Source organism: Mercurialis annua, linkage group LG4 (genome assembly GCF_937616625.2).
Source record: "Mercurialis annua linkage group LG4, ddMerAnnu1.2, whole genome shotgun sequence".
Taxonomy (NCBI): domain Eukaryota; kingdom Viridiplantae; phylum Streptophyta; class Magnoliopsida; order Malpighiales; family Euphorbiaceae; genus Mercurialis; species Mercurialis annua.
In genome coordinates, this window is record NC_065573.1 from 23,811,120 (window position 1) to 23,832,953 (window position 21,834).

The 21,834-nt window shown below is 30.8% G+C and overlaps 1 protein-coding gene and 1 pseudogene across 1 annotated transcript; both read left to right on the forward strand.

The window, feature by feature from the left end:
- Positions 1-10,520: 10,520 nt before the first annotated feature.
- On the forward strand, positions 10,521-13,816 carry LOC126676893 (E3 ubiquitin-protein ligase SINAT2). The gene is made up of 4 exons (XM_050371217.2): positions 10,521-10,653; positions 11,310-11,921; positions 12,228-12,614; positions 13,125-13,816. The coding sequence occupies exons 2-4, from the start codon at positions 11,718-11,720 to the stop codon at positions 13,443-13,445; spliced, it is 912 nt and encodes a 303-aa protein (XP_050227174.1). The 5' UTR covers positions 10,521-10,653; positions 11,310-11,717; the 3' UTR covers positions 13,446-13,816.
- Positions 13,817-20,325: 6,509 nt separating this feature from the next.
- On the forward strand, positions 20,326-21,601 carry LOC126678467 (probable protein kinase At2g41970; annotated as a pseudogene).
- The last annotated feature ends 233 nt before the right edge of the window (positions 21,602-21,834 follow it).

The window sequence follows — 21,834 nt, forward strand, 5'->3', positions numbered from 1 at the left end:
CCATGAGATGCAGCTCAATGAAGATTCGCTTCCATATTTTTTCACTATCTCACATGCAACATTTTCTTTAATACAAGAGTGCCTTGGGCACTATCAATTTCCATCATCAGTTTTATTGCAATAACCTGCTCCAAAACTTGCAAGAAATGTGCTCTCCAAAAACTATAACAGGGAGTGCATAAGCAATTGATTGAGTAATTTTATCAAACAGAATATGTGCGTATCTGAAAAACACATTTGACTCCAAAAATAGAAGAATTCGAAACTAAAAAACTGTATGAACTTCTATAGAAACGATATAAGAATCCATTTGTGAGAAAAGAAGATTAGGAACTAAAGAATCAAAAAGAAGTTGAATGACAGAAAATCAAATCAAAACAGGAACAGAATATCAGAATATGAAGAGAAATTGATGAAAAGAACTTGAAATTGAAATTGCAATTAAAACTTGAAATCATTGATAACAATGATTCGAAAGAGAGTTTGAATTTTCAGCACTATAGCTATACTCTGAAATGAAACTTGAACTTTGAAATTGAATTGATAATGAATCGAAACTTATCAAAATTGATCAAAAAGAACCTGAAATTGAAGCTGAAATCATCGATAACAATGATAAGAACCTGAAATCGAACATTGAGTCACCGATAGCGATGCTCGTAAACTGAAATTCAATCCGGACCGTTGGGACTGGACATCCAGTTCGGTACAACGGAGAAGAAACTGAAATCGATAAATCTGAAATCACGGAACTGCTGGGACTGGACATCCAGTTCAGTTAACCGGAGAAAAAACACTTAATCTGAAACGCGGCGGCAACACCGGTGGCAACGCCATCTCCCGGGCTCGGACTCGCTCTGATACCATAACAGAATTTGAGAATCAAAGAACCAAGACTATATTAAATTGGATTGTAAAATTACAAATCAAAGTCTAAAACTAAAATATTGAACTCTATTTATACACATCATATGAGCTCTACATGAGCTGTAACCAGCTGTAATACAGCTAGAATCCAGCTGTAAAATAGCTGGAAATGACATGGCAGCAGCACACTTTCAAGAGGAGGAGGTTTGCTTCATCAGTCTTGGAGCAGCAGTTGGCTATATACTCTAATAAGGGGAGCGCTTGTGAGAGGAATCAAACACACGACCTAACAGTTTGCTGTTTAGCGCTTATACCATTTGAGTTATAGCTCATTGGTTAGCAATTTTTTCTTATTTTACAAATGATTAATTGAAAAATAACAAAAAATTAATTTTGATAAATATAATTATATTATTTTATTTTGTGTAATTGAAAAATAACAAAAAATTAATTTTGATAAATATAATTATATTATTTTATTTTGTGTATTTGTTCAAATGGCTGTTTTCTTTGGGAGGTAGGTAGAGTGAACATGCGATAAGAAATTATTTCATTTTTCTTTTTACTAGAAAATCGTATAGATTTTCAAATTAAAAATTCAAACATTACAAATTTCGATTTCCAAGTCTTGCTATAGGAAGTGTGGATGTGAAGGGGTGGACATGGGTCAACCAAATATGGTAAGTTGTGCCTTTCAATTGCTAACAAACTCGTTCGGCGCTCAATTATTGACTTCATTGGTACCAAAATTATCATAAGGTTCAACAAAAATAAATATTTGGGATAAGATTTGTTGTTATTTAGACTATATATTAAATATTTTATTATAATAATTATTGTTTAAACTTATTTAAACTACAATTATGTGTTATTGGATATATATCTTAGCTTTAATGTCACTAACAATATAATTTTTCTTTAAAATAAAAAATGGGAGTAGTAGTTATGGGAATGAAGTAGGCAGGCTTTTTTTTAAAAAAAAACCTCAATCGTACTGTAACTTTTTTAAAATATAGATTTATTTCAATAATGTTTTTTCTTTTAAATTAAATCTCATAACTTGATAATATATAATAAAATGTTTATAAGAAACAATAACTGCTCTAATTTAATAAAAATAAAATTTTTAATTTTTATAATTGAAAAGTAATAAACTATTTATAAAAAAAGATAAATACATCTTTTATCAAAAAAATTATGTACATTTTTATATTAAAATAGATAGTTAATAACTCATAAGCAATTTCATTTTTATTGTTAAAAATGATGTTCAATTTTTTCATTCTTGATTTGTGTATAAATTATTTAAAATATGTATTTCATTGATGCATTTTAAGCAACAAAAGTAAATAGTAAAAAGAAGCGGCTACCATCAACCGCTATAATAAATAACTGACGATATTTATAGAAAAAATTAAATAATTATAACATTTCACTTAAGTGAAAAAATGAGAAAATGAAGTAAGTAGTTAGCAAATGAGGGCTGGCCTGGTTGGCAACCCTCATGTTACATCTTTTAATGGGTGTTGGTTCGATTCATCTCTCTACAGTTAATCGGCTGAATTAAAAAATAAATAGTTTTATCAACTTTCGCGAACATTTAATTTAGTGTAGTTTGATAGAAAAAAAAGTTGATTTTATTATGATTATTAAAAAATATCAATCGTAGTTCAACTTACATAGTGCACCTATGACTTATATAATCACAAAAAATAACCATGAATTGTCCCCACCCAACCATTCTCTCTCTAAACAAAAAAACTCTTTCATCTCTCTAACGCAAATTTCAAAAAACACTAGTTTAGAGGGGGTGTTTTTTTTGCTTTTAACCAAAAAAACCACTCCCTCCTCCCTCTTTTTTCTTTATTTTTATTATAATATATTTTTATTTTTAATAATTACTTCATAGATGAAGTTTTTTGTATTTTTTGAAGGTTCAATTTTAAATTTTTCTTTTAAAAAAAATCTTGTCTTTTTAAAAAAAAGTAATCTGCATGTTAAGGATCTATAATTCAAAGAAGGTTGTATGAATTTTTTTGTCATACCTGTCATTATTCTATTGTTTATATGATGATCCTTGAACTTTAAAATATCGACGATTTTCTTTAAAAAATTTATGTTGATTGTTTATATTTAATTTTATATTTATTGTTGATTTTCTATCTATTTGATTACTTGTGAAGAATATGCTTAACTAGTTTGAAACTTTAAAGGATCAAATGGTTTATCGGCATCGTCGGATGAGATTCAAGTTAAGACATTCATAACAACGGAACTTCGTTATTTGTTGTGCGCTAAGATGACTTATTAGCGGAATTTCGGCTTAATTTTACTTTTTCGATTATTATCTTTGACTTGTATTTTATATTATTTCTTATTTTATTAAAGTATGTGGAAGATCATATATTTACTTGTTATTATATAGCTTTCATTTTTATACTTTAATCTTTTTTATTAATGAATTTATGTATGGATAAAAAAAATCATGAATTAACCCATATATATAACTTCTAAAGCAAACTTTGGAAGTGGATATTTTAATTTTTATTCTAATTTTCATTTTCTTTGCCTCTTTTTTTATATGGCAATTTTAACTATTATGAAATTCATATATATAGAATAATTAATTTAAATTTTTGTTAATTTCCTTCCTAATTTGTTGGTAGGAAACACATATATTTCTTTTTGTTTGAAACGTATGTATAGTGTATAAGACTAAAGACAAAAATGATTACAGGCAATAATTAAGGTTCTGCAATAGTTTAGTTGAATACTTTGTTAAATTACAATGGTTTACCTAATTATAACGACCAACTTTTTAATAAATAAATAAATAAAATATTTGTTATTTATTTTATTTGTAATTTGAAAAAACTTAATTAAAAAGTTGAAGGTATGTATATAATTTTTTTATTAGATTTGATTTATTGCGGATCACTTACATGATTGAATTATAAAATTTATAGATGGTGAGATTTATTTGAGAAATATTTATAGCTAAAAGATGGTCCATGAAAATATGACTGGGAAAAACTCATTGGACCATTTTTCTCACACATTCTTTCCTTTCAATTTGGCTATTTACATGTTTTGATCCAAAAAAATTGAATGACTCATTTTTTTTTTCTTAAACGATAAAAATTCATTAAGAAAATACAATTACAACATATGAAAATCATATCACAACCCACATTATAAACTTTCAAATTTGAACAATTAAAAATTAAGTAACAATTCCGAATAAACAAAAAATAATCAAAAATAAAAAAAAATTGTGATTGTGTTCCCGCATAAACTTGACAATGATGAAAATATGTTTCTCGTATATGGAGTATTGGATAGTTCTTCTTCCGATTTGCTTTTGAAACCGCTCTATCCGGTTGAGCCTAACATTCCAATCTTCATCTTCAATGATTTCTTAGCAAAGATAACCCAACAAACCTCCATACTTTTAGATCAACAAAAGTTTAAATGGATTTTCAAAACTCTCCGAATATAGATCTATAAGAACTTTGATATATCTAAAAATCTCCAATTTTTAAGATCTTTAAAAATTTGTATAGATCTAATACACACCCCACATATATTTTAGATCTTAAAGAATCGGATCTCAAATTCGAAAACCCACCAAAACCTTGATAGATCTAGCATCTACAAACATCAAAGACCTTTTAGCTTATTCAAATATGAAAAATACAAATCAAAATCCAAAAACCATCAAGAACAAAAACTTTATTCAAATAAAAAAGGACATAGTAGATCTATAGTGAATAGTATTATGGACGGAGAGAAGATGATTTTCCGGCTAACCGGAAAGATCATCTTCTCCCACCCTCAAAGAAGTGGAGAAGATGTGAGTTTTTTTAGAGAGAAGTGAAAGAACGAATTTTAAAGAGAGAAGTGATGAGTGAATGACTCATTGAATCACCATTATAAAATGTTATGATTATAAATAAACATTCCATACCTCTTCTTTTTTTGTCGCAGATTAAATTTCATTAAATGAAATATGAAAAGATATATGAAATCTATTTTAAATATATGTTGTTTGATTTATTTTATGTATTTTACATTCGAAAAGTTGAAGATCTAACTTCTCTTTAATTAAAAAAATAATTTTTTATTTTTTTTAATTAAATTGCACTTTTCAAGTTAAATAAATACAAAATAGTAAATAGAATCAATGACCTCCTACCTCAATTGGCTAAGGAATGAAACACAAAATCTGTGGGTCTTGGATTTGAACCCTTATGTGGATAAGAGGAAGAAGAAATTGAAAATTTATTGAAGGGTATTTGAAAAAATGCTCGAAGAATCAGAAATGGTGGATGCCGCATCGTTCCGCCATATTGGCGAGCTCGTAAAGACGATGCATTCAACATAAACGGTATGGATGACGTGAATGACATACAAATTTGCACATATTTATAAAATAGTGTGTGTGTGTGTGTGTGTGTGTGTGTGTGTGTGTGTGTGTGTGTGTGTGTGTGTGTGTGTGTGTGTATATCTTATGTTGTAATAGTATAGTATTTATTTTATTTATCTATCTCTGTTAAAAAAATATTAACTAGATTGCAAATATTTTTTTATAAAATAAAAGTAAAAATAATTTACCATATACAAGATTTGTAAATAAATAATATGATCTTTTTTTTAATATGTGGTCCATGAAATTATTAAACAGATTCGAACAAAATTTTCCTGCTGCCTAATGTCCTACAGCTTGCTACGTGATGCTCTCTTGAGGTGCCATATGAATTAATTGTCTTCCTATATAAGTGGTTTATTAACCAGTTTAATTCTGATAAATTAACCACTTTAGGTAGTATAATTGCACAGTTTAATGTTCTAAAACAACAAATTTTAATTATTGCATATGTGCACTTAAGTTATCAACAGTGGGTCATCTAATATTTTTTCTCTTTTCATCTTTATATTAAGCTATAAATAATATTTTAATTCTAAATTTTTTATTTACTTTCTTAAATTTTTTTTTCCCAACGTGTATTTATATATAAAAAATGTATAATAATTTCCTATTAGGAGAAAAATATTTTGTATAACTTATGGAATTTTTTAGAATACTGCATTTCATTTTACTTTTTCTAATTTATAGATTTATTAGCTATATTTTGACAAAATAACTAAATTAAAGAAATTAAAATGAAAAGATCAAATACTTTTGAAACTATTATTAGCTAATTAACTTTGAAAATATTATTAACTTTTACTCATTAAAATTTTGTAAAACGATAGATATGTATGTTATATATGTTTTTTTATGTGATTTTTACAATAACAACTTTTAAATTATCAAAATATAATATAACTTGAATTTTACTATCAATATATGGTTAATTTTTATTTATTTTAATTATTCATTTATGATAAAGTGTTAATAAAATATATCATTTCAAAAGGTAAAAGTAAAAAGTATTCTAAAATCTAAACAATTAAAATAAAACTTGTAATAAACTGTAAGGATTAAAGTAGTATATTTTTATCAAATTTTATTTATTCCACAAACCAGCCTATCAATAGTAGATACATATATGATAGCAGGATTTTCCTGCAACTTAAATTGTAAGAAAATTTTGTTCAACAGATTCTAACTATAAAACAACATTTTTAATCTTTTTATATTTAAACTAATTTTCATTCGAACCGCATAAGAATAAGTATACAACGCAATGGTTGTGCCACGTCATTCGTGTAACAAACCAATAAAACGTTAGATATGTGTAAATATTTAATGATAAAAAAATAAATAATAAACAAAGACTCTATATCGCAAATATTTATTGATTTGTCTTAAAAATGATGTGGCACATCCGTTCAACCGCACGAAAAATAAATTTTACCTCCAAATTTCGAACGGCTACATCAATGATTATAGTTTAAACACGACCCCACTTGATTAAAAAAATGGTGTAAAACTTACAAATTACTGGATATTATTTATAAGTATCAACCAATTAAGTATCATAAATCATAATTCCGATTCTTTTAAAACGATAATTAATTTTTGATAAATGATTACTGTCAACTGGGTTCAATAAAATGTAATTTTTTTTTGTACGAACTTATAAAATTATCAAGGGAAAAAGTTAAATGTCCAAAAGTCTTTCAAATCAAACAAATAAAAACAATATTTTAAGATTTTCTTTTCGGAAAACAATACTTTAATATAAGTTTTAGAAAATCAATATGGATGTATATCATATACTATTAATTTTTTTGAAAATGATGATTCAAGTCAATACTATATAGTTTTGGCTTTTACTAGTTTTGACCAAGCTAGCTTTCTTGATACGCATTCTGTAGCTGACATATGGCCTTTGCTAGTGTAGTTTTGAACCATTTATGAAGTCTTAAACTAAATAAAAAAAAATCATCATGATATAAAAATAAATAAATTTAGTAAAAGCATTTTCTAACTTTCATATAGATAATTAATATGGCAATTTCCTGAAATATATATTTCCGTAATTTATTTACACTTTAAATAAATATATAAATATAAAAAATTGTAAATTATAATTTTAAAGAAACAAAAAAAGATATAAAAATTAGAAAGGTTATAACATATAAATGATAATATAAAAAAAATTAGATACAAGCTACTTTAACAAAAAAATTAATAATGGGCCCCTTTCAATAGATATTTCATAATTTAGAATGATAATTTTAAATAATTTTTAGCTTAACTAAATAAGTTTAATTTAATTTATATTATTAAATTACTTTAAATGTAACAATACCAAAACTTAAAAATTTAATAGCACAAATTAATCTATCAAATACTCTTTATTAAAAAAAATGAATATATATAACAACATGAATAATTTGGGGGGATAAACACATTTACGTTAATATTTTTTTATTTTATTAAATATAATTATAAAAAAAAACCATTGAGATAATCAGACATAACCGAATGGACCGACCTTAAAATGAGGCCACACTAAGAGAATCAGACATAACCGAACAGACATAACCAAAAAAGACATAATCAAATCAACAACCGAACATACTCGCCTAGCAGGATAAACCCAACCCATAAATACACTCGGACAAATCGATCATAACATTAGAAAACGAAGAAGCACTTGCTCGATCTCACCGAGCAGAACCTCCCTGGTTACTAGGCAACAACCTGACAGAAAGTAAACCGACAAGTACCGGCAATCCCTACACAGACAAAGAGAACAAACAGATTAAATATCGGGGATACACAAACATGTCACTATCAAACATTAGAAAACTAGGAGATGGTATAAAAGGCCGAAGAAAAGTAAGTAAAAAAGTTTATACTCTTTTTCTCTCAACTTTTAACTCATTTCACTTATCACTTCTTTCTCTCACTAAAACAGTTATTGACTTGACCGTCAGAGAGGTATGCCAGAATCGCCTTCCGACATTCTTCTAACAGTTGTGTTGTGGTTTTCAGAACATTTCGGAACCCCAAGTTGCCCAAGTGATTCACAAATAATTAAAAATAAACTACTTATGATATTATGTTAAGATAATTATTTAGAGCACTAACTAAAATAAATTAATCTAGATATTAAATAATTTTATTTTAATTATCATTTAATCATTTAAATTATAATTAAGATAAATTACTTCCAACGGAGTACTAATTTTATTATTATTTGATGTTTTCTATCTATTTTCTTCATAAATAAGATAAACTATTCCCAATCACTATCACTTCAATAATTATTTTATATTTAAACACAATTTACAATTATAGAAAAAATTTATTTTATTGATGAATAATTATAAAAAATTATTAATTAAACATAAATATAATTTGTCTAATCCATAATAATTATTTGACAAGTCACAATACGAGCCACATGTAAAACACGTAAAACGATACTTCAAAAAAAAACTTAAAAGGAAACAAAGAACACCATATTTTTTTTAAAAAATAGGATCAACATTATAAAATAGAACGAGCATCAAATAACATAGTTTGATAAAGATATTTATTTTGATATAGCATGATTTATATAAAATTGTTGATTTATAGTTATTATCTTTCATTCTATATTGATTTTGTTGCTAAAACATTGTTTCTATTTATTTATTTAATTAAGGGAGTGAAAATAATATTTTTATGAGTTTTTAATTTATATAGCTAGTCCCGAGGAACGGAGGAGGCTAGGTTAGCCGAAAGATGGTTATCGGTTTAAGGACGCACGGTGTCCCTGTTTTTTCAGAGTAAGAAGGGGTAGAGAAAATACCTCGAGCCAATGTTCGAGTACCAGGTGCTGAAAGGGCTCGTGCCGCTGCAGCATGATTTGAAAAAGGAATTGATATTTAAATTTTATTTTTTGTAATAAAAATTAGTATGAATGAAAGATTTTTAATGAATTTCCTTTATACGAGTCTCATATGTATGATTTATATGAATCTTGTTTTAAGTCTCCAATTTATTTTAATTATTTATTATAAAATTTATTATAATCACAACATACTATTATATTTATAATTTATATACACTATTTAAAAATTCAGAATTCTCATTAATTTTTAATTTGTAATAACTACTTAATTATTGTTACCTTTTGTTATAAAAATTATTAATGTTTCTCTAATGAAATTATTATCTAAAATAAATTTTAAACTTTAATTTAGTTATATAATACATTTTAAATATTTATATAAATTATTTAATTTATTTTTACAATTATTTTTCTGTAAATACTTAATTTAAAAATTAAATTATTAATAATAAGATAATAAAAAAATAATAATTTAAATAAAGTATTTATATATTTTTAGATTAAAAAATAAATTTTAAAAAAATGAAATATTCTTAAAATTTTACGCTATTATATGGTTATACGACTAGTTTGAAATAAATCTGCACCCATAATATAATTCAATCTAATTATATTTTTTGGAAATAATTATTTTAAAATTATTCTCATAAAATACATTAAATGATACAACAAAATCTCAATATTTTATTTTACTTTTTCAAAAGTGTATAAATAAGATTCATTAATTAGAAAGGAGAGTGTTGTAGGAGGAATTCAGTCCACACAATTTAATAGTTTGCCGCCAAAATTTATACCCTCTCAGTCTTATTTTAATTGAGAAAATTTCAATTTTATATTATTTAAAAAAATAGTAATTTTATTTTTATATCTTCACATAACATTAAATGCATCACAATTTTTTAAAAATATATTTTCTAAATGCATTAATTGAAGAGGATAAAAAAATATGAAAAATATTTTATAAATAGAAATTGTCAATTAGAATAAAACACCTAAATAAAAAATGTTTAAATTAAAATGGAACAAAGAGAGTATTATTTAAGTTATAGTTCATCGATAATTATAAATATTTACTTCAAATATTATAATAAGATGGTATGCAAATATAAATTAAATTGCATCGGTATATTTCAAATTTAATTTCATAAAATGTAGATCAATATTTTTGAATCCAATGAGTTTAACCCATCACCATTAATCATACAAAAACAAAAATTCAAATGTTGCCTGCGGGAGGAGGCATTGGTCCCCTCAATCACCCTATAACATTTTTTTACTTTTTTTAATAAAATAACAAATACTAATAAAATTTCTTATAATATTAATCATTATTTAACTATTTTTACACATATATAATCACTTACATTATTTTGAAAACGAGAAAACAGAACCCATATTTCTGGATTGTGAAGCAGAGACACAGCAAACCAAAATCTAACAAATAAAACAAAAATTTAGCCTTTTTATTTCCTTCCTCGATTTCCATTTCCGGGTAATGTGGAGTTTTTATTTTAATCATAATTATATCACTTGTTAATTTTATTTTGATGTTTTTGAAATTTTGGATTTGGTTGTGTTTTTAATTGGTATCATGCCCAGACATAATCTGCTTTGATAATCTCAAACTGGGTTTTGTTTTGCTTGTGTTTTGTCTCCTTAGTTGGTTCTGTTGTTTTAATTTTTTAATGTTAATTTTTTGTTTTTGATTGGATTTTTTTTTGCTTTGGTGATTGCGAGTCAATTGCAAAGAAAAGGTTGGAAATTTTAGAATTTTGTTCAAATACGAGAATTGGGTTTGTTTAATTTTAATTAATTTTGTCTTATTTTATGGTTGTCTTGTTGGACATTTGTGTATTTTTGTTTTGGGAATAATGTTGGTTTTGAAATTTTTCTGATAAATATTGTTGCTTTAGTTGAAAACTGGAACTGGTTTTTATTTCCTGTGACGTTCTTGTCAATTTGATTTGTTTTTTTTTTAAACAAAGTTTTGAGATTAGTAACTTTATCAGAAATCTGCAATACTTTTTTAGGTATTTGATGGTTTGTGCTTATGATGAAGGTGATTGATTAATTTCTCATATTTCGTTGTTTAAAGATTGGGGCCGATTAAACGAGTAATTGATTTTTGCTTTATATTTCTTCTTACAGGTTACAATTCTGTAATGTTTTCGGTCGTATTGGTCATCAATAATGTCGACGATTTAGCTTCAGTTAGTTTTGCTATGATCTGTTCTTCTTAGTTGTTTCATCGTCAACAATCAACTGATCTTATGTTATTTTCCATTGCATTTGTATCCGTAAATGTATGGTGGTAGTATGTTATCTAATGGTACTGCTCATATGAAAACTTTTAGTCCATGGAAGTTATGTCTCTAACTTAAAACAAGACATTCGTTTTAAGCATATCTCACTCAATTTCTCATAAAGCGTGCTTTCCTTAAACACCTAAAAGCCCGTCGTATATACAGGCAACCGGATTATTGAATTTTTCTGAAAATAGAATAAAGTGCCACATTTGGTCGTTGAAATTAGAATTATTGTCAATTTGGGATAGCAATGGCTCCTGGGGGAAGTGCCTGCAAAGAGGTTCTTGAATCCCATCCTGCAACTTTGGATTACGACATTAAAACAGAAAAATCAGAGAATAATAATACAACCAAAGGTTCGGGTGGAAAGCAAGGAGTTTATTCGAACAATGGCGTGCATGAGCTCCTTGAGTGCCCTGTCTGCACAAATTTAATGTACCCTCCCATTCATCAGGTCTGTTCTTAATTTCATTTACTTACCATTTGAGACTGGCTTGTTTATGAAGTTTTCGTGGAAAATATTAGACTAAGGAATGGGCTTACTTGATGTTACTGACTGTTTAGGAATCTGGATAACCTCTTGGTTTGCTGACCATAAAACTAGCAACTTGCTACTGCTTACTTTATTTAATAAGATCTCATGAAGTTAGGACATTATAGATTTAGAAACTGAATTTTTTAGACATCTTTTAAACATTTCTGTATATATAGTTCCAAGGGTCTTAACTCTCTTCTTGTATGTTGGCTATGTATATTATAGTGCCCAAATGGACACACACTATGCTCGAACTGCAAGATAAGAGTGCACAATTGTTGCCCTACTTGTCGCTATGATCTTGGAAATATTAGGTGTTTAGCTTTGGAGAAAGTTGCAGAATCACTAGAATTACCCTGCAAGTACCAGGACTTGGGCTGTCATGACATATTTCCATACTATGGAAAACTCAAGCATGAGCAACATTGTCGATTCCGTCCGTACAATTGCCCATATGCTGGTTCTGAGTGCTCAATCACAGGTGACATCCCAGCCCTTGTTGCACATCTCAAGGATGATCACAAGGTTGACATGCATGATGGTAGTACCTTCAATCATCGTTATGTCAAATCAAATCCGCATGAAGTTGAAAATGCCACATGGATGCTTACTGTAAGTTCTCTAATTTTATCGATAACCCAATCGGATTGCTGAACTATTTTCGTGTATTAAAGGATGTTATCTTGCCTGAGCAATCATTTGTAGACCTACTTAAATCCTTAAATACATGTGGACACACGTGCATACCTGCGTGGATACTAAAATTAACTTGGTCACGCTGATTAAATTTGATTTTTTTTCGTTTATACATGGTGCTGTTTAGAATTGACCAGTTCGGTTTTGTGGAAATTTTGCCAATTTTTCCTGCCTGGGCTTTTTCTGATAGTTTGTTTAGTCTTTCTGGTGGTTCTGTTCATATTATTGGTGTTCAGGTTCTATGCTTGTTTCTAAAAGTTTGTGATCATGATAAGGTTCAACTGATATATAATTTTTCTCTCTTTAGCAAATCTTTTCCAAAATCTAGGGAACCAAATATTATTTGCTTACTGTTGTTTCTGGGAAAACTTAGTAACTTTGGAATTGGGACATCAATTGATTTTGGAATGTTGTGATCCTATGTAGATCTTCAATTGTTTTGGAAGACAATTCTGCTTGCATTTTGAGGCTTTCCAGCTGGGTATGGCACCAGTATATATGGCCTTCTTACGTTTTATGGGTGATGACAATGAAGCGAAGAAATTTAGTTACAGCTTAGAAGTTGGAGGGAATGGCCGCAAGCTGATATGGCAGGGAATTCCGAGGAGCATACGTGACAGTCATAGGAAAGTTCGTGATAGCCAGGACGGACTCATTATTCAGAGGAGTTTGGCTCTCTATTTTTCTGGCGGGGATAGGCAAGAGCTGAAGTTGAGGATTACTGGCCGTATCTGGAAAGAAGAATGAGATGGGGAAAGATATCGAGTCTGTTGTACAGTTTGCAAAATTTACTACATGCAAGGTTTTCTCCACGTAGCAAAGGAATGAAGCTCCAGCGATTCTGATGTGGTTTTTGTTGCCTTTTACGGTATTTATGGTGGGGCTATGTCTTCTGCAGTTCTACTCTATTGTCAGCTCAGTGCTCTATGGGGCAGATTTCAGTCAAAAGTGTTGGAATTGGAAAGTCAGCAGCTAAGAGATGTATGCAGAAAATTGCATAATTTGCTGCTTGCACGCGTTAATCGTCTTATTAAATCTGATTATTCTGTTTTGTTTTTGTTTTTATGTACCATATGCCTTGATTGAATGAAGAAATAAAGATCTAAATCTTTCTTGCACATGTCTTTCTGCTAAGCACATATGCATTGGCACCCTTCTTTATTCTTTGAAATGGAGCTTATGTCAATTGCTTAGGCACCCTGCAGAACAGGTCTGCAGAAAACAACATAACTGCTTGTTTATGTTGAACGAAATTTGTTTGAGTCCCGCGTTTCAACATTTTGTTTCTATTTTCAGAATGTTTATGAAACGAAATTAGAATCTGAATTGATTGTTTTGTGATTTTCGCTCATATATTTTCCGCTGTTTTCTTTTTTTTCCTTTTTACAGTCAGAAACTTTCTGATATTTAAATGGATGCAATGGGAAAAATTCTTATTGTATATCTTACATAATTTATGTCCAACGAAAATACTGAAAAATTTATTACTTTTTTTTTAAATGATCAACAGAATCATTCTCATTGATCACTTGAAAAGGATGCTTAACGTGATTTGAGATATCTTCCATAATCACTCTTTCTTCGGATAAGCTTAATAATGCCTATTTTCAAAACAACTAGATTAAAAGAAAAGATGTCCTCCTATACAAGGCTGAAATATTTATTACTTGTTGATGTAGAAAAGATACTAAATCATCCTATTGTTTATAAGTTCATAGTGGTGATAGAAGATTTGGACGTCCATGCCAATATTTTTGAATTATTAAGAATATAAAAAATTAACGTAAAGTTACTTTTGACTACACTTAGTTAAGAAATTCTTAGTAGACTCAGCACACCACGTTATCTATAAATTAAACCTATCACATTATGATACGTCATTAAAATAGTGGCACTATTGTAATATTACTAATCAAATGTGTAAAAGAGTAACAAATAAAATTGCGACAATGCTACTATTTTAATGACGTGTTATAATATGATAGGCTACTCTATGAATGACGTGATAGACTGAATTTATCTAAAAATTTCTCCACTTACATGTCATTGATTTTAGGCTACAAAATGAAATAAAACATTTTTAGTAGAAAATATATAAAATGCCAGGGACTTTGAGCAATTTTTTTTATAATTAAAAAGAAAAATCACTTATGCAAGGAATGGAACCCACGACCTAGCAGAATTGCTAACTAGGGGTGTGATTCGAACTGAACCGAATTTTTAGATTTTTTAAAAACCGAACCGAAATTTTAGAGGAAAAAAATAGTTCGAACCGAATCAAACCGGTCGGTTCGGTCGGTTATTTCAGTTCGGTTTGGTTATTTCGATTCGGTTTATATGTAAAATAGTCAGAAATTTTTTTACACTCAAAACCGAACCGACCAACCAAAATTTATGTCCAATTTCCAACTGAACCGAACCAAATTTGTCGGTTCGGTTCGGTTTTTCTATTTTGCACACCCCTAATGCTAACTAGCGCTTGGTGTTCCTTTCAAATAAAAGAATATTCAAAATCAATTAAATACTAACCAATTTGAACTTGAATTTGAGTCACTTGGGTTAATTGTGAAGTGCATTTTGAATATTTATACTCGGCTTGATACGATGGCGTACCAAATTGAATTCTAAATAATTTACTCTTTTTAATCTATAATATACATATTTATAATAATATTCATATTTATATACTAAGTTTTATAAAAAAAAACAATATACAAATAATTGAGTGGAATCAAACATAATTCTCAATAACTCTAGGAGTTCGAACTCTAAAATTGAACTCAGTAAAATTAAAATTAACTTCTAAATGTCAAAATCAAATCTAGATTGGACCCAAATATATATAGTTATAGCGGAGGAATTTAGGTGGTCGTCATACTCATCTATATAGCCTCCAAAAATCATAATATTATCTCGAAAAGTTCATATTTAAATCACAAGGTAGTAAAGCATTATGAAAAATCCTCATTCATGAACCATAATATATATAGGAATCAGACCATGATCTTGATTCTTGACCGACAAGCAATACAAACCCTATGATTTGATGCAAATAATGTAAGAAAAGGTGCATGTAAGGTAACGTGGAAAGCACGTAGAAGTAGGTTAGTTTTAGCGGTTAAACTCATTGTAAACCGAGTTTAATTTCCCGCTACACAAACAAACATCTGCCTCTGTTACAATTTACAAAACAGAGACAAAGACTCAATTCAGACAACATTGTTAAGCTTCAACAACAACAAATTAAACAAACTTGTTTGTTCTTTTGCATGATTTTGTAGGATTATCCCACATTTTCTCCTTCATTTGAATCTGCCAATTCAATCTTCCTGTCATTTCCTGTATTGGGTTGGTCAGATCTCAAAGGAATCTGTAGGTTTGATTGTTGACAATTTTAAAAACTAATCATTTCTTCAAACCCTGTTCTTATTATTATTCTCATATTATGTTTGTTGGGTTTTTGTTATATTTTTATGGAATTGTTTCTTAAATGTTCTTGTTTTTGGGACTTTATTTTGCAGAACGTTTTCGATTAATTTGGAGAATTTCTGACATTTTGAAAAACAGTTTCACATTTAATTGAAGAATTGAGATATGCACCTATCACCGGAGCTTATCAACACGTATACCACTATGTATCTATGCAGCACAGAAACAAAAATACTGAATCGGAACATTGTGAAACCATATAAATTAGGTTATGAATATTGAGTTTGGAGTTTCATAAGCATTTACGGAAAAAGAAAATGCTGAAATGTAAGATAAGAGAAGTTTTCATGCAAACATGTATCCTATGCAGCAACGAAAACACTGAAACGAAAAACTGCAAAATAACATTGTTTGTAAGAATTATAAGCATAGAATTTCAAAATTTTCAGAAGTTTTTCGAAACGGAAATGAAATGCTGAAACTAACATTGCAGAAGTTTTCGTGCAATATAGTTGATGTACGCAATTACAAAATGTTGCCTAAAGTGTGTTTTGGATATTATAGGCGGCGAGAGAGCAGAGCCAAGAGGTGCTAATACTGCCAGAAGCGGAGCACCACAAAAGGCGTTACCGATTGAAATCCCAACAGACAAACAGGTAACTTTGGCACCAAAGCATTGATCGGAGAAGGTTCGTATGGCCGTGCTTTTTATGCCAAGTTAATTAATGGCGCGCCGGCTGCAATTAAAAAGCTTGAAACCAGCACTTCCCAGGAACCAGATTCCGATTTTGCAGCTCAGGTAGATACTTAACATTATAACTTGTCCTAAATCCTATCTGTTTGTCCACAGAAGTTTACTAATTTGTATCATTACCATAACAGTTGGCAGTAGTTTCAACTTCAAGGCTTAAGCATGATGTTAGCGCAGCAGAAAATAAATAAGAGAAGAGAAAAGAATCACACAAGATTTTTTACGTGGTTCGATCAATGCGATCTACTCCACGGCAGAGAGAGAATTTATTCTATATGTTTGTTGTGAGTTTACAATAGGGTCATCACCTCTATTTATAGTGAACCCTTAAGACACAATTTAAGTCCTAATCCAATAAGGAACTAGACTATAAATCCTAAAAGGAAAACAATGCTAAACAAAGGATTAAGTATCCTAATCTAAATAGGAACAATATATCCTAATCCAAATAGGAACAATATGAGCCATAACTCAACAATCTCCACCTTGGCGAATACACCCAACAAGATTAATCTTGAAACCTTCTTCAACAAATCACAAAGGCCACCAAATTGCATCACAGAATAAACTCTCCACCTTGACTTAAAATTACTCCAAAGTCAAAGTTAACCAAGACCAACTCTCTCTCTGCCATCCATGCCCCTTAAGGGCCTCATGCACTGCGTACATTAACCAAGTCATATGCTTCTCTACTCTGCACTGACTCTTTATACGACTGCGGCTCATCGGAATCAATGATCTCACTTATTGCCAAAGCATAAGCCATAGGATTAGTATCAACCGTATCAACACAATCCACATATCTCATTGGTGTTCTGATTTGCCTTCTTCCTCTCCTTATTGCTATACTATCTTCTACCACTTCTTCATTAGGCTCGTTTATAGGATCAGTAGTAATCCTATTTGGAGCTACAAACTCCACCTTCTGGCTAGCACCCAGATCAGTTTTTCCTGCAAGATCACCAAGTTCCTCTTTATGGCCAAACATAGTAGATTCATCAAAGGTTACGTCTCTACTAATAATCAGTTTTGGAGTTCTATCCATCTCTGTGCACCACAGTCTGTACCCTTTAACTCCAGTCGCATACCCTAAAAATATGCATTTCATTGCCCTCGCCTCAAGTTTACCATCATTAACATGAGCATAGGCAACACAACCGAAAACACGCAAGCCAGAATAATCAGAGGGTTTACCATACCATACCTCTTGAGGTGTCTTCAAATCAATTGCAGTAGATGGCGATCTATTCACCAGATAACAAGCAGTGTTAACTGCTTCAGCCCAGAAACGCTTTGGAAGACCCGCGTTTAACCGCATGCACCGAGCACGCTGTAGTAGTGTTTGGTTCATCCGCTCTGCAACCCCATTCTGCTGTGGTGTGTACCGTACAGTGTGATGCCTCACTATACCTTCCTTTCTACAGAAGTCATCGAATGGTGCATTGCAAAACTCTAACCCGTTGTCCGTCCTGAGTGTCTTGACCTGTCTATCAGTATGTTTTTCAACCATGGTCTTCCACTCTTTGAACCGTCCAAACACTTCATCCTTCGATTTCAGAAAATACAACCACACCTTTCTCGAGTAGTCATCGATAAAGGTCACAAAATATTTGAGTCCCCTGTGGGATTCAACCCGAGCAGGACCCCATAAATCCGAGTGAATATAATCCAGGATGCCTTTAGAAGTGTGCCTTCCAGAAGTGAATTTCACCCTGCGTTGCTTGCCAAGAATACAAGTTTCACAGAACTTCAGCTTTCCCGTTTCCGCTCCTTCTAACAACCCTTGTTTACTCAATATGGATAGCCCCCTCTCACTCATATGACCTAACCTCTGATGCCACAACTCGGTTTTACCATCATGTACCTCCAAGGACCGAGCAACCGCCACAGTTCCCACTACTGCACTCCCTGTGAGAATATAAATGCCGTGTTGTAGCACACCCTTCATCACAGTCAATGTACCTTTAGAAATTCTGATATGTCCATCTCCACCTGAGTGGTTGTACCCTTGCTTGTCAAGTGTACCCACAGAAATCAAGTTCTTCCGCAGTTCGGGAATAAACCAAGCATCAAATGTTCTAACCATACCATCATACATCTTGATCTGAACAGAACCACTACCCTTGACAGCAAGCTCCTTATCATTCGCCACCTTTACAGTGCCATTCCACTCCTTGAAAGAATTAAACAATTCCTTTCTAGAAGACATATGATAAGATGCACCAGTATCTAGGACCCAGGTACTATCAGAACTTGATGTACTCACAGTCAAAACATCACCACTTTCTTCCTCATCAGAACTCTCCTGTACCACAGCTGCATTAGCATTACCGCTTGATTCCTTGTTTTCGCCACCCTTTTTCAGCTTCGGACAATCTCTTCTAAAGTGTCCCTTCTCCTTGCAGTGATAGCATCGTCGTCCATTAGACTTCGATTTGGAACGCGACCTGTTTCCTTTCCCACCATCTCTCTCATGACTCCTGCCCCGACTCACCACAAGACCAGAAACCGATTCCTCCTCATTAGAGTTAGAGACCTTTTTCTTTAGTTCTTTGGATTGCAAAGCATCCTTTACATCACTAACAGAAATCAAATCTCTACCATATAACATTGTATCAACAAAGTTTTCATATGAACTGGGCAAAGAACATAAAAGAATGAGGGCTTGATCCTCTTCTTCAATCGAAACACCAACACCTTGTAAATCTATAACAATTCGATTGAAGTTATTAACATGATCTCTTACCTGAGTATTTTCCGTCATCCTCAATGTATACAAACGTTGTTTCTGATACAACCGGTTTGTAAGAGATTTCTTCTGAAACTTGCTCTCCAACGCTCCCCATAAAGCATCAGTAGTTCCTTCACCGATAACCTCTCTCAACACCTCATCAGAAAGACTCAATAGAATCGTACTATGTGCCTTTGACATAATATCTGCCTTCTCTCCCACAGACAAACCTTCCGGTAAATTGCTTTCTCCTCCTAACGCCGCTACGCATCCTTGTTGAACCAAAACAGCCTTCATCTTGACTTTCCACAAAGTAAAGTCATTCGAACCATTGAATTTCTCAATATCAAATTTATGAAGCGACATCTTCAATCAACAAAATACCTAGAATCTCAGATTTGAAATCTAGGCTCCGATACCACTTGTTAGCGCAGCAGAAAATAAATAAGAGAAGAGAAAAGAATCACACAAGATTTTTTACGTGGTTCGATCAATGCGATCTACTCCACGGCAGAGAGAGAATTTATTCTATATGTTTGTTGTGAGTTTACAATAGGGTCATCACCTCTATTTATAGTGAACCCTTAAGACACAATTTAAGTCCTAATCCAATAAGGAACTAGACTATAAATCCTAAAAGGAAAACAATGCTAAACAAAGGATTAAGTATCCTAATCTAAATAGGAACAATATATCCTAATCCAAATAGGAACAATATGAGCCATAACTCAACACATGAGCATTTTGTGGAGTTGGTAGGATATTGTATAGAGGCGAACAATCGAATGTTGGTGTATCAGTTTGCGACTATGGGATCTTTGCACGATGTTTTACATGGTAATCCAATCAATTAAAGTTCTTTTTCTTATTACCAATACGACAATGGGTTCCTGTGAACTTAGACTACGTGCTCGTTATGATGCAGGGAGGAAAGGTGTACAAGGCGCTGCACCGGTTCCTGCGTTAACTTGGAACCAAAGAGTGAAATGCAGTGAAAGGGCTAGAGTATTTGCACGAAATAGTTCAGCCTCCTATAGTTCATTGTGATGTTAGATCGAGCAATGTACTACTTTTTGATGATTTCACATCGAAAATTGCAGACTTTAACTTGTCAAATGTCAAGTGCATCTTCTGAAACCGTAGCGCGGCTGCATATAACAAGAATCTAAGGAACATTTGGCTACCATGCCCCAGAGTAAGCCTCTTATATTCGGATTTGATCTCGAGACCTCATAGTTTTTACAACATTTTAAGGATCTATTGTCATATTTCTTGTTTTATATTCTTTCTCAATCTCTCGGTTTCTTTATAGGTATGCAATGACGCGACAGATAACGCAAAAAAGCAATGTATACAGTTTCGGAGTTGTTCTATTAGAGCTATTGACAGGAAGAAAGCCAGTAGACCACACAATGCGTAAGGGACAACAAAGTATTGTTACTTGGGTATGCTTTATTTGCCTTTTTTTACTACTTACATATGTTATATACATTTTACGCGTATAATTGATCTTTTTCTCGAAAAATTACGACAGGCGACTCCGAGATTGAGCGAGGATAAAGTGAAGCAATGTGTGGATCCAAAACTAAATAATGATTATCCACCGAAGGCAATCGCTAAGGTTGTTACTTTAATCATAATCATTTTTTCATTTTCTTGAGAATGTTTTATGAATTATTAATGGAAATATTTTAAATTTTGTTTGTATATATATAAATCAGTTAGCAGCAGTAGCAGCACTTTGTGTTCAATATGAAGCAGATTTCAGGCCAAACATGACAATTGTAGTGAAAGCAATACAGCCACTTGTCAATTCAAAAGCAGCAGGGGTAGAATCTCATGCATAGATAGCTTAAAAATGCCTGTTCTTATTTTTTTTATTCTTCTTCGGCGGTGATGCCAAGGTCTCAGAATTTATTCAAAAATGGAATTGTAATCATTCAATTAGCTAATACATTACTTTGGCAAATAGAGAATGCCATGAATGATTCATCACTTGAGAACTATGGTGATGTTCTGTTTGTTCTTGTGAGCAAAATGTTATAAGAATGTTTAATGCTAGTTCCAAGTTTGTTGAACAATATCTTTCTCTCCATATTTTTTTTTTAACTTAGGCTATGAAAATTGTTTTTACAAGTTGCTATTACTGATTGTTAAAATGTCAATCAAAATGTAGTCTGATTGATATTCTTAACAGTAATTAAAAAAAAAACAAATCTTTAATC

Excerpts from the sequence above, each read along its gene's own strand:
- LOC126676893 (XM_050371217.2), top strand. The coding sequence starts at position 11,718 with ATGGCTCCTGGGGGAAGTGCCTGCAAAGAGGTTCTTGAATCCCATCCT. Across the intron at positions 11,922-12,227 it reads TGTACCCTCCCATTCATCAG|TGCCCAAATGGACACACACT; the intron begins GTCTGTTCTTAA and ends TGTATATTATAG. Across the intron at positions 12,615-13,124 it reads ATGCCACATGGATGCTTACT|ATCTTCAATTGTTTTGGAAG; the intron begins GTAAGTTCTCTA and ends GATCCTATGTAG.